The sequence below is a fragment of the Mandrillus leucophaeus genome, unplaced genomic scaffold (assembly GCF_000951045.1).
Source record: "Mandrillus leucophaeus isolate KB7577 unplaced genomic scaffold, Mleu.le_1.0 Scaffold35, whole genome shotgun sequence".
NCBI classification, from domain to species: Eukaryota; Metazoa; Chordata; class Mammalia; order Primates; family Cercopithecidae; genus Mandrillus; species Mandrillus leucophaeus.
The window spans coordinates 3,982,952-3,998,092 of NW_012103698.1; the positions used below are offsets into that span (position 1 = coordinate 3,982,952).

The 15,141-nt window shown below is 39.9% G+C and overlaps 1 protein-coding gene across 1 annotated transcript in view; it reads right to left on the bottom strand.

Annotated features, from left to right (window-relative positions):
* The window catches only part of EIF2AK4 (eukaryotic translation initiation factor 2 alpha kinase 4), a 109,186-nt gene that overhangs the window by 56,101 nt on the left and 37,944 nt on the right, over positions 1 to 15,141 (bottom strand). The window contains exons 10-13 of the mRNA XM_011989318.1: positions 10,128 to 10,234; positions 9,092 to 9,249; positions 5,990 to 6,420; positions 4,769 to 4,838 (exon numbers count right to left, since the gene is read on the bottom strand). Of these exons, the coding sequence (XP_011844708.1) occupies positions 4,769 to 4,838; positions 5,990 to 6,420; positions 9,092 to 9,249; positions 10,128 to 10,234 (766 nt within the window). The remainder of the gene's footprint in view (positions 1 to 4,768; positions 4,839 to 5,989; positions 6,421 to 9,091; positions 9,250 to 10,127; positions 10,235 to 15,141) is intronic.

The following is a 15,141-nucleotide window of genomic DNA, read 5'->3' on the forward strand; positions in this document are numbered from 1 at the left end:
TGGCACTATTCACAATAGCGAAGACTTGGAATCAACCCAAATGCCCATCAATGATAGACTGGATAAAGAAAATGTGGCACATATACACCACGGAATACTATGCAGCCACAAAAAAAGAATGAGTTCATGTCCTTTGCAGGTACATGGATGAAGGTGGAAACCATCATTCTCACTAACACAGGAACAGAAAACCAAACACTGCACGTTCTCACTCATAAGTGGGAACTGAACAATGAGAACATACGGGTACAGGGAGGGGAACATCACACACTGGGGCCTGTTGCGGGGTGGGGGCTGGGGGAGGGATAGCATTAGGAGAAATACCTAATGTAGATGACAAGTTAATGGGTGCAGCACACCACCACGGCACATGTATACCTATATAACAAACCTGCACATTCTGCACATGTATCCCAGAACTTAAGTATAATTAAAAAAAAAAAAGAAAGAAAAGAAAGAAAAGAAAAAGAAAAAAGAAAAAAAAAAAAGAAGCTCACAGCATCATTGCAAGTTTGCTATTTCCAGAATCCTCCGTGTGGTTTACAGGTCTGTTGTTACGCAGAACAATGATGGGGTAAACAGATAATAGGCAGGCATTAAAGATGTGCAATCTACAGATAGACTCCTTGTCAAGTCAATTCTTTCTTACCACTGATATCCATCTATGGCTAAGAAGGTCAGAATGTATACAAGCTAATATTTGAAGGGTTCAGTTTTACTGGAATTCCGTACTTTTTGGTGGTAGGCTTATTTCAGAAACAGAAGACTAGAAATCCACCTTTAGCTAAAACAATTTAACAGTGACCACACTGTCAAAGGGCACACTGCTCTCAGAGGTACATGCTTGAAGAACATGCCTTCAGCTGCCGCTTGCAGTGAACGACCCTCTGGAACACTTCCCATACCATTACTCTGTCCCCAACAGCTAATTTTCTTTCTCATACATGACACTTTTCTTAAAAAAAGTCTTTTTTCCCCAATAGATGTATTTGAATACTTATAACCCCAAGTGCAGAAAAAGCATTAGTTAGTATTTGACCATTTCTGATTTATAACTTTTTTCTGAGGAAGAATTTTTTTGAACTTTTTCCTTTATCCAAGGAAAAAAAAAAAAGCTCCACGCTGGTAACAATCAGATTCTACTCCTGAATCATTTATGGATGCTGGGGATTATCTGTATTACACTGTTAATCTCTTGGAGACTTCTACCCATCAAATTAGGATGCCCATGGATGCTGTCCTTAACTGAGCAAAACCAGGATTTGGTGCCCCTGTAATAATTATGTGCATGATAAACACTAAAACCAAACATTAACTTGGCTTTAGCAGTAGTTCAGGCTTTTTTTTTTTTTTTTCAGACAGAGTTTTGCTCTTGTCACCCAGGCTCAGTGATCTTGTCACCCAGGCTGGAGTGATCTTGTCATTATGTGATCTGGGCTCACTGTAACCTCTGCCTTCTGGGTTCAAGCAATTCTCCTGCCTCAGCCTCCTGAGTAGCTGGGATTACAGTCGCCTGCCACCATGCCTGGCTAATTTTTGTATTTTTAGTAGAGACAGGGTTTCACCATGTTGGCCAGGCTGGTCTCAAACTCCTGACCTCAGGTGATCCACGTGCCTTGGCCTCCCAAAGTGCTGGGATTACAGTTGTGAGCCACTGCAGCCAACGTAGTTTATTTATGCTATTATTCCTGGTTAAATTTATAACTAACAAATTTTTATTATTAGTGGTTTGACAAGGGAAGTACTTATAAAAAAATACACTGGCTAACACTCAGATCTCCTTCAAATCAACTGAACTGCTTATATAAGAATCTACACTTAAAATTTTCTTTATCTACTATGAATGAACCTTATAACTGCTGGCAATTATATTTTTATTCCTGGTAATAAAGTCATTGCAGGCTGGGCATGGTGGCTCACACCTGCAATGGCAGCACTTTGGGAGGCTGAGGCAGGAGGATCATTTGAGCCCAGGAGTTCTAGGCTGCAGTGAGCTAGGACTGCACCACTGCACTCCAGCCTGGGAGACAGATGGAGACCCTGCCTCTTAAAATAGTAATAGTAATAAAGTGGTTGTGTTCAGTCTCCAGTAGTAGAATAATTCCCCACAGCCACAACTGACGACCCTGGTAGTTTCTGGTGACCTCCCTTACTGGGCTAATCAGCACTTGATCGGAAGTCCAGGTTAGTATGTGAAGCCAGGAGTACTATTATTATTGTGTTAGCAACAGTTGCATTAACTATCTCAAAAATTACTGCCTTTAGAAGAAACAACCTCAAGCTATATTTGTATTCATAACTGACATGTAGATTGGGTTTATGTTTGATGCATTGTTTGGGAAATTTGCAACACAAACTGGCATAAGAATTACTTATTCTGATGATGAACTTTTATGTACTTTTTATTAGAAAGTAGAACTAATTTTAGATTTTCAGCTTGATGGATTTTCAGTTTTTCCTGAAGAATTTTGTTTACCATTAGTCTTCAAATTGGATACCATTGTGCAGTGGTATACTGTTATACTTCAGAGAAAGAGTAAGAGTACATCTAGTTCAGTTCCTATGAGGTAGCTGTAACCCTTAAAAATGAAATGTCAACTCTAGGGTACATTTGGCATTGAAAGAATAGTTAGGAAACAACTTGGTTTTGATGGGGTCATGATTAAGAAATGATATATTGGTTTTATTTATGGAATTGTTTTACAGTGCATACAAATCAGCGATCAGCCAACAAATATTTTTCTTCGAGCTTACGAAAGCTCTGTATTGTTTTGCCTTCAACCTGTTGTCTTCAAAACAAACAAACAAAAAAGCTTCTTGCACCTTCCCCTCCCCTCTTTTCTTCCTTTTTCTTTTTGCTTGTATGCACAAGGTAGGACTTACTTGACAAAATGCCAGTACTTTCTTAAGCCATGATGTGAAACCAGTGACCCTGTGACCACATGGCACAGAACACTAAACTTTGGTCCCATGGCTGAAACTTGAGGGTGACTAAAAGTAGTGCCTGTGAAACTTGATATCTACCTGTGATGGCCATTTGATCTCCAAGAGGAATTTTGTACACTCCACAGAACTCCTATCTATAGTAAAATTGATTTTCAGTTTTAAATGTGGGCAAAAAGGCATTTTCTCCAAGATTTTAAAACTAATTCTCATTTTTAAATGGTTTACCAAAATTTGTCAGTACATTTTACATGTAGAAGCATTTTAAAAATCATTTCTAGCAAGCACTTGACATCTAGTCAACTCTCTACTCCTTTATTTTGTTTTATCAAAAGATTAAGAGTTCCTTTCTTTGAATAAAATAATTTCTTATAATTAAGCAGCAGCAGATCAACCTTTACAAAGTATGAGGGATGCCAGATGTTGATAAACTTACTCTTTCTTAATCTGGACAAACTAAACTTAACAGATTTTTCTGATGAGCATGTTTTATGAATCCTCCATTGTGCTCCATTCTATCACATGCGCATTTTTCATGTTAAACTGCAACTACTTAATCTCTTCCCCTATCCTTCTAAATTAATTTTCTGTAGTTGGAGTGTAGTCTTTTCCCCCTTAGGCTATGCATTAATCGAAGTTTTCTTTTCACCACGACTTTACAATGCCTAGTAAACAATATTTCTACTTCCCACATCTTTGCTTTACACAATCACCTTGCCCTTCCTCCCAGCACCTAAGAAAAAAGATGGTCATACTAACAGGTGAAGTGTACAAGGTGTCTGTGTGTTTTGTGTAGCTTCAGAGTTAGATTGAAATTACCAGGCACAGATTTAGTCTTGTCATTTTGTTTACACACTGGGGAAAACAAACCAGTTTATTAAACATTTCATGTAACTGCACCCAAGTTCTGCCAAGTTGGAAACTTGGACCTTTTCTGTGTAGTGACTTTTTTAATTGTAGTTTTTATAACCTGGAGATCAGACTGTTGCTTTCGCATGATGTATGTAGGGTCTCATGACTGGAGTTTGCTTTGTTTTATAGTATCTGTACTCCTTATATTTTTCAAGAGCTATTTTGTAAACAGATGATGTATCTCTCCATTGAAAACACAATAAAAAAACACAGCACAATCTCAAAAAAAATTATGAGATATTTTTGTGATTTTTTGCTTGTTTGTTTAGCTCAGCAGCTATCATTAGTATTAGTGTATTTTATGTGTGGCCCAAGACAATTCTTCTTTTACCAGTGTAGCCCAGGGAAGACAAAAGCTTGGACACCCCTGCATTATAGGATCATGATACACAGTGTGAAATCACTGTTCCAGAGATGGGCTATGAAAATAAGGAATCAGGATTAATTCATGTGGAACAGACCAAATTAACTCCATGATGAGGCTGTTTAGTTCATCAATTTGCATTCAGTTCTCATCCCCAACCACAGAAAGTTTCCAAAACTCTTAGAAAACTGTTTTCATCACATACAAAAATGCAGTGTCTCAACTTCTAGAAGGTTGAAGAACTTCTAAAAGGTTGAAGTTTTATTACTTTATTAATAATAACTTATTATTATTAATTTATTACTATTATTATTGACAATAACACTATTATTCTCTCTTCTAAAAGGAGGTATGTTTTGCTATGTGGATAAATAAAGGTCTATAAATAAACACAGGTATAATATATTTTAAATGAATAATCATATTTTAAAACGGATGGTTTCTGTATTTGAACATCAGATTAAAGTTTTATAATTTACCTAAGGTTTATGACATCAGACATCAATTATATCATGAATAAAATGGTATAATTTCTATTCATATGTATACCTGATTCTGACTTTTACTGTTCTCATCTTCATTGTCAAAGATAATATCACTTTCAGAATCTGAAGCAGGCCTGAAAAAGAGAAACAGAGAAATACAAAAGGAACAGAAATCGCTATTATAATTATAAACATGGACACTTTTAAATACTAGAAAGCACAAGAGGCTACAGACAATACACCGTGAGCCCACAGCCATCAATGTATACTCTACACTGTGCTGATTTGTACTTGCTATTATGTAAAACACAGAACTCTTGATTTAATAAAAATGAGCCAGATTAAGTTTCCTGAAAAAATTTAATAGCTAAGAGTAATCACGAACTGTATCCACCTGGATAAAATAAAACAAAATCATGAAAGTAAACACCCAGGGTGGATTCTGAGAAGCATAAACTTTAGGAACGTAATTATTGGTCCTATGAGAAATTTGTCCTATGAGAAATTCTATTAAATGTATAAGATGAGGTATTGGATTTTCCTTTTTCCAGGGCTTGGATTTTGGAGATCTTTTGAAAATAGCAGGAAAAAAATCCTTTAGATTAGGGGCCCCAAACTCCCAGGCCATGGACAGGTACAGGTCCACGGCCTGTTAGGGCCACATGGCAGGAGATGAGCGAACATTAAGGTCTAAGCTCCATATCCTGTCAGATCAGCAGCAGCATTAGATTCTCATAGGAGCGCAAACCCTATTGTGAACTGTGCACACGAGGGATCCGGGTTGTGCACTTTTTCATCAGGCATTATGAGAATCTAATGCCTGATGATGTAAGGTGGAACAGTTTCATCCCGAAACTATTCCCCTAACACCCGTCTGTGGAAATGCTGTCTTCTATGAAACCAGTCGCTGGTGCCTAAAAAGGTTGGGGACCGCTGCTTTAGATTGCATTTGGTTACTCTCTAAAAGTGGGTTTAATTTTTTCTTTTTATTAAACATGGCCAACACGTCTGGATTTCTAAATGAATCTCCTTTTCCCTGGCTTGGACTTGGTGGGGATTAATGTTGGGGGGCATTCGCTGGCCCGGGAGGCGGAGGTTGCAATGAGCCAAGGACACGCCACTGACCTCCAGTTTAGGTGACAGAGCAAGGCCCTATCTCAAAAAAGGAAAGAAAGAAAAGAAGGAAAGAAGGAAGGAAGGAAAATGAAAGGAAAAAGGAAAGAAAAAATAAAGAAAGGAAACTAGGGGGCGCGTCAGAGGCAGCTGGTCCATGCCGTGAGCTTACAGGAAGGACTGGGAGAAGACGCCACCGTGCTCGTCCTCGTCGTCGTCCTCGTCGTCGCTGGAGCCCGGGCCGGTGGCGGGGAAGCGGGCGCTGGCCGAGCGCTCGCCCGAAGTACTCCACTCCACCGAGCTGCTGAGGATGGGTGGCGGCGCGGCGGCCTCCACGCTGTCCGGGCCGTCCGTGTCGCTCGCCAGCTGCCCGCGCTCAGCTCGCTCATCCTTGGCTAGGGGCCCGGAGTCCGGGGGCGGCGTCCCCGGTCCCGCCGGCCGCTCGTGCCGCTCGATCCAGGCGTTGTAGTAGCGCACAATATTCTCATGGTGCAGCCGTGACAGCAGTGTCACCTCGCCCTTGATCCTGCGGAATTGCCGGCTGGCCGGGTTGATGGGGATGCGCTTCACCGCGTAGCAGCAGCCATCCAACTTGTTCTGCACCTGCGGTCAGCCGGGGGAAGGTCAGCCGCTCGGCGCCTTGCACAAACCGGCATTTGCACCGCGTGACCCTATCCCCTCCCAAGGAAAGCGTGAAGTTCTAAATGAGTCCCACAGCTACAGTCAAGAACCACACGCCTGAAATTCTTAAACTGAAGAAAGCTTTGACTGCCACAAAATTCAGAAAACAGCCCACTCAACTCTAGATGTATTTAGCTTGCTGGGAGACCCTGGGGAAAACATAATCTCCGTTTTAATAATTACTTTTACTGACAGTTACTTCCCTGCTTTTCCAGTGTATCTGCTATCTAAATTTCTGTCTTGATTTTAAGATAAAGATTATTTTCTAAAGTCAGTGTAAGGTTTCAGATGATTTTAGTTTCTCTCTGATTTTTTTTTTACACTTAAAGTCACTAAAAACAAATTAAACTCCAAAAATATTAACGGACCTGAACACAAAGGTTGATTTCTTGATTTGTAAAGCCGTGTGAACTTGGGAAAATTACTTAATTTCCTTGATACTCTATTTTCTTATCTTTAAAATGGCATTTATACCATTTCCACTACCCCAAATGGTGACTGTAAAGCACCTGTATCAAGGCCTTACAGAGAAAAGTGCTTAGCTTAGTAAATAACAGCAATTGCTATGAACACAATCACTGTCCACTGATTTTTTTCTATAATTAAGATGATGTGTACTGAAACCAGAACAATACAATCAACAACACAGTAAAATAATAAAAAAGCAAGAAAACGTTGCAAAGGCAAGTTCCCCCATCCTACATAGAGGCATCCTTATGCCAGGCAGTTTCACTATGTAATTGGGGTGACTGAAGCAACTTTTATAGAGTCTTATTCACTGGAACATTGTAGTCCCATCCATGTAGGTCAACTGAGGTGATGATATACTCTAGAAAAGCAAATGCCATGTGGCCATGGGTGGCAGGAGAAATTAGTTCATCACAAAACACAAAACAGAATATCATTCTCTTGTTTGGCTAACAAGTTTCAATTAAACTAATGAAAGTCTAAGTGAAGTCCTGGGAATAAGGAGGGAGTACTACAAAATTGAGTTTCAGATTATCCTTTTTTGTATGGAAATAGTAACAAGAACACACACTTTGTAGTACAACAGAGGTGGGTCTGAATGCTGGTTTTATCTCTTAGTAGAGGCGTGTCATCTCAGGCAAAGGACATAACTTTATCTGAGCTTCAGTTCCCTCATCTAGAGAATGAGGATCATACCTATCTCGTAAGAATGTCCTGAGATTTAAAGACAAGGTTTGTAAACCACAGGGCACAAAATCTTAAATATGGCAGGTGCTCCAAAAAATGATAGCCCTGTGTTCTTTTACTGCCATATTAATAGGGAAGAGGACAGTGTAGGGCGGGAGGTGGGGATCTTGACATTGTCTTTCAATTTCCTGTCTCAGTACACATCACATACGAATTGGGTTGGGGGTAAAGCTTGCTATACTGGAAACCCCCAGGAATTCATTTACTGAAGTGAAAAGGTGCAGAAACAGTAATGGGTCCAACTGCTAATGAATGCCAGATTGCTGGGCAGACTGCCCTACTCTCACCCAGAAGCACAGAGATGGGAGGTAAGGGCTGTGGATTCTCACAGGGAGAAACTACTGGAAACGGTGGGGGCTTAAGTTACTCAGATGTTTTTGCTATATGAGCTTACCTATTATTATTCAGTACTTGTAAGGAGATGAAATTTGTTACTGTTCTAAGTTCAAGAATCTAAAATACAATGAAGTTAAAGGATTTGATCAAAATGATACTGTGTTAAAGGAACAGTATATGCTTCAATCATCCCCTCCTCTTAGACATAATTATGATCTTTCTGATCAGGACATCTGTCTTGCTTGTCTTTCTTTTACCACAGGAAAACCAATTTAATTCCTTTTTCAGTGTAAAAGTTTTTCTACAGTAACAGTAATGCTTCCTAATGATACTCTTAGAATCCTAAATAGAAAATATACTCCATTGATGGTGGGTTACCCTCATATGTGAAAGATGACATGTACTGTATATGGACTTAATATAATAATCTGGGTCTCCTAATTTCAAAGAAATACTTCAATTATACAAAAACAGCTGAAACCTCTTTCTACAAGGGGTAGATAATAATAAAAGTCACCCAAATAGACTGGAACGAAGAAAGGAAGACCTAACACCAGTGCACCTTAATAATACATCACTATTTTCCTGTCCCAATAATAGCTGGAAAATAAAAGCCATCGAGACCTGCTGGGGCCATCTCCCAGTTTGAAGTCCATCTCTCTTTTAACCTTAGAACCTTTTTATCTACAGCAACTCTAACAGCAAACAGGAGAAAAAAAGAACAATTTTCTTTCTGAACCAAAGCACACAAAAATGTTCTTTCTGTGGAGGTCTTGATTCCACTTGAAGTGCTGTTATAATCATGTGTGTTTCATCTTAATGCTCCACATGAAGCAAGGAAAGAGTGGGACATTCTCAACTGTGTCCAGCGTAACTTAAATAAAACCTTTAACTCCAGGAAGGTGACGATGAGCATAGTATCGAACATTCATATTCACTTCCCTCCCCACTCCCAAAATAGAAGTCAAGTCCATGAGTCTTTGCGGAAATGGAACAGAGAAGGAGCTCTAAAGGGGGTGGGGGGGATGACTCTGTACCACACCTTGATGACAGCTCCGAAAGCTCCTTTACCAAGAAGCTGTAATTCTTCAAACTCAATGAAGTATCGGGAAAACTGTCTCTGTGTCTCACTAAAGAAGGCAGCACTGGGTAGCTGGTTGCTAGGAATGACAGTCTCAACATAATCTTGTCCTCCAGAATCTGAGATAAAACAGAGAGTAAGAGGCACATGAGGCATTGGAAATTTAGGAAGAGCTACACAGCCAGCAATGATGGAAGCCCTGGAAGAAGAGCCCCAACCAGTAGTTTGAAAAATTATCTTAACCTGAGTGGCCTTTTAAAACTTTTCCTTGGCCGGGCATGGTGGCTCACACCTGTAATCCTAGCACTTTGGGAGGCCAAGGCGGGCGGAGCACAAGGTGAGGAGATCAAGACCACGGTGAAACCCCGTCTCTACAAAAATACAAAAAATTAGCTGGGCGCAGTGGCAGGCGCCTGTAGTCCCAGCTACTCAGGAGGCTGAGGCAGGAGAATGGCATGAACCCGGGAGGCAGAGCTTGCAGTGAGCCGAGATTGCGCCACTGCACTCCAGCCTGGGCAACAGAGCAAGACTCCGTCTCAAAAAAACAAACAAACAAACAAACTTTTCCTCACCTTACCCTCCTTAAAGTAGGCAGAAATATATAATTAGCCCAAGTTTATAGGTGGGAGGTTATACAGAGTAAGTGACTTAACTATAGAGTTAGAACCCAAACCCAGGTCTCATGATCCATCCCAATCTCTACTGAGGTTCCTTAATCTCAGGTGCAGCAGGAAAAATCTAGTTACATGGCACTATGGGTGACTAAATACTACAAGAGACTACAGCAATGGACAGTCCATCAGTAGAGACTAGAAAAATCAGGGTGGTAAAACAGTCCCATGCACATGGCACACATCAAACTAATGGATTTATGTGTAGTTCAGAATAAAAGACATAAAATAATACATGCAGCCCCTTCCAATTTTAGGTTTATGTACACTTTCAAAATAATTTAATGTCAAACAGGATATGAAATAAAGAATGGTAATAGACTCACCTTCAGGACTTTGTTCCACTAGAGGCGTTTTTGGCTGAGGATTTATAAAGTTGTGTTTCAACAACTGCTGGGGACTCCATCTTTCCTTGTCATCCAAGCACACACATCTCAATGAGAGGGAAGGAAGAATCTCAGCATCACATACAATCAGTGCTCAACTAGTTAATCCAAGGTATTAACTATGGGTTTTTTTTTTTTAAAGATACACATTAGAGAGTTCATGTTACTCATAGACCAGAATGTACTCTCACAGGTGAATTTAAATAAACATTCCTGAAGGATTTACATGCTATGAAACAGGCAAGGTACAAGAGGCGAATCAAAAAAAGGCGTCTCTAGATGCAGAAGACTTACCCTCATGGAACAATTTTTTAAAAGTCTAAGGTAGTGCAAGTGGCTATAAATTTTCACCTCGATCAACAGTTTAATGCCTTGTCATGCCAAACTAAGCCTTTCGGGAACTGGTTATAAATAAAGCCTTCTAAAGACAAAGCAAATCAGAGAGTTGGTGCAGGAGAGCGGCTCAGTATGACGAGCTTTAGATTACGCCTGCTCATTACAGGATGAAGTAAGTTGGAAACATTTAGGGAAGGCTTGTTAAAAGTCCCATATTCTATTACATACTTTTTTAAGAAATTGGTTTATGCTTTTTTTTTTCTTTTTTTTTTTTCTTGAAACAGGGACTTGCTGTATCGCCCAGGCTGCACTGCAGTGGTGTGATCTCAGCTCACTCCAACTTCTGCCTCCCGGGCTCAAGCAATCCTCCCATCTCAGTAGCTGGGACTACAGGCAGGCACCACCAGGCCTGGCTAATTTTTATATTTTTTGTAGAGAGGGGGTTTCCCCACGCTGACACAGGCTGGTCTCCAAATCCTGAGCTCAAGCAGTCTGTCTGCCTCGGCCTCCCAAAGTGCTGGGATTACAGGTGTGAGCCACTGTGCCCCGCCTCACATACTTTCTTTTAATCTTCATTCCTTGAACCCATTAACTTACTGTTTAATGGTATAATAGACAATTCTTGTTTTGTTTTTTAATGAAGAAAAACAAGCCATACCTTTAACCCAGGGCTTCTGAAAGTGGGGGTCCCTGGCCAGTAGCATCAGTATCCCCTAAAAAATGTTAGAAATACAAATTCTACTGCACCCCTGACCTAGTAAATCAGCATCTCTGGGTGTTTGGACAGTGATCTGTGCTTTAACAAGAGCTCCAAATGATTTCGATGCAAGCTAAAGTCTAAGTTAAAGTCTAAGTAGTTAAATTCTAACTGATTTAAGCTGGCCTTTTTAAAAAAATTTTTTTTTTTTGAGATAAGGTTTTGCTCTGTCACCCAGGCTGGAGAGCAGTGTTGTGATCATCACTCATGGAAGCCTCGAATTCCCATGCTCAAAGCATCCTCTTGCCTCAGCCTCCTGAGTAGCTGGGAGTACAGACATGTACCACCATGCTGGAATGCTTTATTTATTTTCATTTTATCTATTTATTTATTTTTTGAGACGGAGTCTTGCTGTGTTGCCCAGGCTGGAGTGCAGTGGCACTACCTTGGCTCACTGCAACCTGCAACCTCCACCTCCCGGGTTCAAGCAATTCTCCTGCCTCAGCCTCTCAAGTAGCTGGGACTATAGGCGAATGCCACCATGCCTGGCTAATTTTTATATTTTTAGTAGATACGGGATTTTGCCATGTTACAGGCCAGGGTGGTCTTGAACTCCTGACCTCAAATGATCTGCCTGCCTCAGCCTCCCCAAATGCTGGAATTACAGGCGTGAGGTATAGTGCCCAGCTGTGCTGGAATACTTAACAATTTTTTTTTTTTATTTTTAGTAGAGATGAGGTCTTACTATGTTGCCCAGGCAGGTCTTGAACTCTTGGGCTCAAGAGATCCTCTCACCTAGGCCTCCTGCAATGCTGGGATTACAGGTATGAACCACCATGCCAGGCTACTTTCATTACAACGGCACAAGTAGTACTTGACTTGGTAGCACTTCACCTATAATTATAAACAATATACTTAAAAGAATCAACTGTCATTGTGAGTTCTGGACTTAAAAATCTGTACATATAAAGTGGTGACAGCAACTATCATAAATGGTAACTTTTTTTTATGTTGCAGCAGTAAAAAGCAAAGTACTCCTAATTTCATAGCTTGAACAGGCAAAAAAATTCTAATAAAACCATTTGTATAAGATACTGTATTTCCTTTAAATTTAAAATTAATTTTTAATTATATCATTCAAACATAAATACCTTCTCCTTGCAAATATTAAAGCATTACTGATAACGATAAAACCTTTGACCAGCCTCCCCTTCCAATTCTTTTCTTCCACTTAGTGTGTATCATTGTAGAGATTTTTCTATGCATTTACACACATAAACATACAATGATCCAAACAAAATAGTATTGTTTTTTGATTTTTTAAAGCAATATCATCTTGTATATATTATTCTTCAACTTGCTTTTTTCATTCCACCATTTGTCTTGGAGTTCTTTCTAAGCCAGTACTTAAAGATTTTTTTTAAACTTCTGTATAGGCATGGACCTACCAGAATTTATTTACACATTCTCCTACTGTTGAGATTATTTCCAATTTTTCACATTTTCACAAAATGCTGCAATGAGCATCCCTATATATGCCCTGTTGGGTTTCTGAAGTGCATTATCAACTGTAACTCAGCTGTGACATAAATGCTATTAACTTGAAAGAAAATCTGGATCAGAAAAATGTTAAAGCCTACCTAGAATGCACAGTATTTTTAAGAGATTTATAGCCACCAAGATCTCACTTTAAAAATGAACTTCTCTGAACCAATAATTTTGGCAACAGGGTAGCCGTATATAGAAAAGGTTCAGCTTTGAACAAAAAGGGGTAAAACGCCTGGCAGCATCCACATTTCTTCATAGTTTTCACTACTGAGGACGGTGATGAAAACCAGCACTGACTCAGTCTGGGCCAAGGGCCAGAAACTTTATGGGTGTTAACTAATTTAATCCTCACAACCACCTCATGATGTGGGCAGCGCTATTATCCCAGTTTCACAGAGGAGGAAACGCAGGGCAGGGGGTTAAGTCACTCAGCCAGTAGGGCATAGAGGTGGGACCTGAACCCAGATGTTTTGACTCCAGAGTCTTACCCATCACAGAGGCTGATTTGAAACAAAATCTTTCTCCAAAGGGTGTTCAACAATATGTAAAAATATAACTACAAATGGAAGGTTGCTGTTTTCATTCTTTGTGAATGGTGTTTTTCTTTTGTTAACCAGGGCTGGACAGCAAAGTTCCTAAAACAGTTCTTGGCAGCTCCTTAACCAACCACAGTCTATCAAACCACTCCAGGGAGAGGAGTATACAAAATATTCTAAAGAAAAATCTTGTTAAAAGAATAAGAAGGCCATGAGCTGTGGCTCACGCCTGTAATCCCAGCACTTTGCAAGGCCAAGGCGGGTGGATCAGAAGGTCAGGAGATCGAGACCATCCTGGCTAACACGGTGAAACCCTGTCTCTACTGAAAATACAAAAAATTAGTCGGGCGTGGTGGTGGGCACCTGTAGTCCCAGCTACTTGGGAGGCTGAGGCAGGAGAATGGCGTGAACCTGGGAGGCGGAGCTTGCAGTGAGCTAAGATTGCACCACTGCACTCCAGCCTGGGTGACACAGCGAGACTCCATCTCAAAAAAAAAAAAAAAAAAAAAAAAAAGAATAAGAAATTGTGTGATCTCAAGTTTGAAACTGACAGAGCGTAAAGCTATTTAAGAAGAGAACTAGGAAAGTTTTAGCTACCGAGCCCATTCATTTTGCTACTAAACAGGAAAGGAAAGGTACTTCTACTTAAACCTCCCAGTGCTGTTTATAACAATACATAACGCTATTGCTAACCTTGACTAAATTACTCTTCATCAATGAAGAAGGCATAACACTAAAGGTGACATTTTGAAGATGGAATGAAACTTTCCATCTGTGATTCTATCATCATATTTGTCATTTTAGCCAACCTTATTGTTAGGGTGCATTTAAATAAATATTTTTAAAGTTCCATTGCATTAAAAAGATACCATAAAAGATTTCTTTAGAAATCTTAATATTTTCATATACTTTAAGGAGCAAAACCAACAAAGAATCAAAGTTGGCCCCTTTCCACAACTGTGTATGTGTGTGTGTATATATATATCTCTCATATTCACTTTACACAAAAACAATCTCATTCAAACACAAATGCAGCTACTTTCACATCTATAATGGTAAGATCATCAGTGACAGGGCATAACAGTGTAATCCAGGCCAACTGGCTACTGGGATAGATGGAATAGGAAAGAAATGTGAAGGGTAAAATAAATGTTGCAAATGGAAGAAGTGAATAAAAGCAAATGATTGGGAAAAAGAAGGTAAAAAACAAAGAGCGTCAGAAATGGAAGAAACCAGCCCAGGTCAACTCCTGCAGGACAGCTGGACAAGAGGAGCATCTGGAAAAATCCAGACTGAAGGGATCTTACCTCCCAATTAACAGAAACTGAGAGAACTTAGCTGTGGCTTGGACTGAAAACAGAGGCAGCACTAAATTCGAAAACACTTAAGTGAAGGACCTGGACAAACATGTTAGGCCTGAGGAAACATCTCAAGAAAGGTTCTCCCAAACAGGATAAAACTTGGCTTTGTAATTAATCATGCACCTGTGATTTACAAGCATTGAAAATTCTCTAGCTAGAGTAAGTAATTTATTTGGGTTCTACAACTTAGATGAATGAGACAGCCAATGAAGAATGGTTAAGAAGCACAAGGGGCAGAATCTCACTCCCAAAGCTATTACTGAAGTAAGAAGCCTTGTCTTTGACCCTTTAGGAACCAGAGCAAAGGTCAGTATTTGGAACACCTAGGGCATTTCTCACCGTAACAATCTCTATTGACTTCCAAGAGTATACCAGCAGTCCCCCAAAAGGAATTTGAAAATCAAGTGTGAATTCCAAGTGAATTTCAGAGAATGTGGTAGTTAAGAGAATCACAAACCTACGTGAGAAAACAGAAC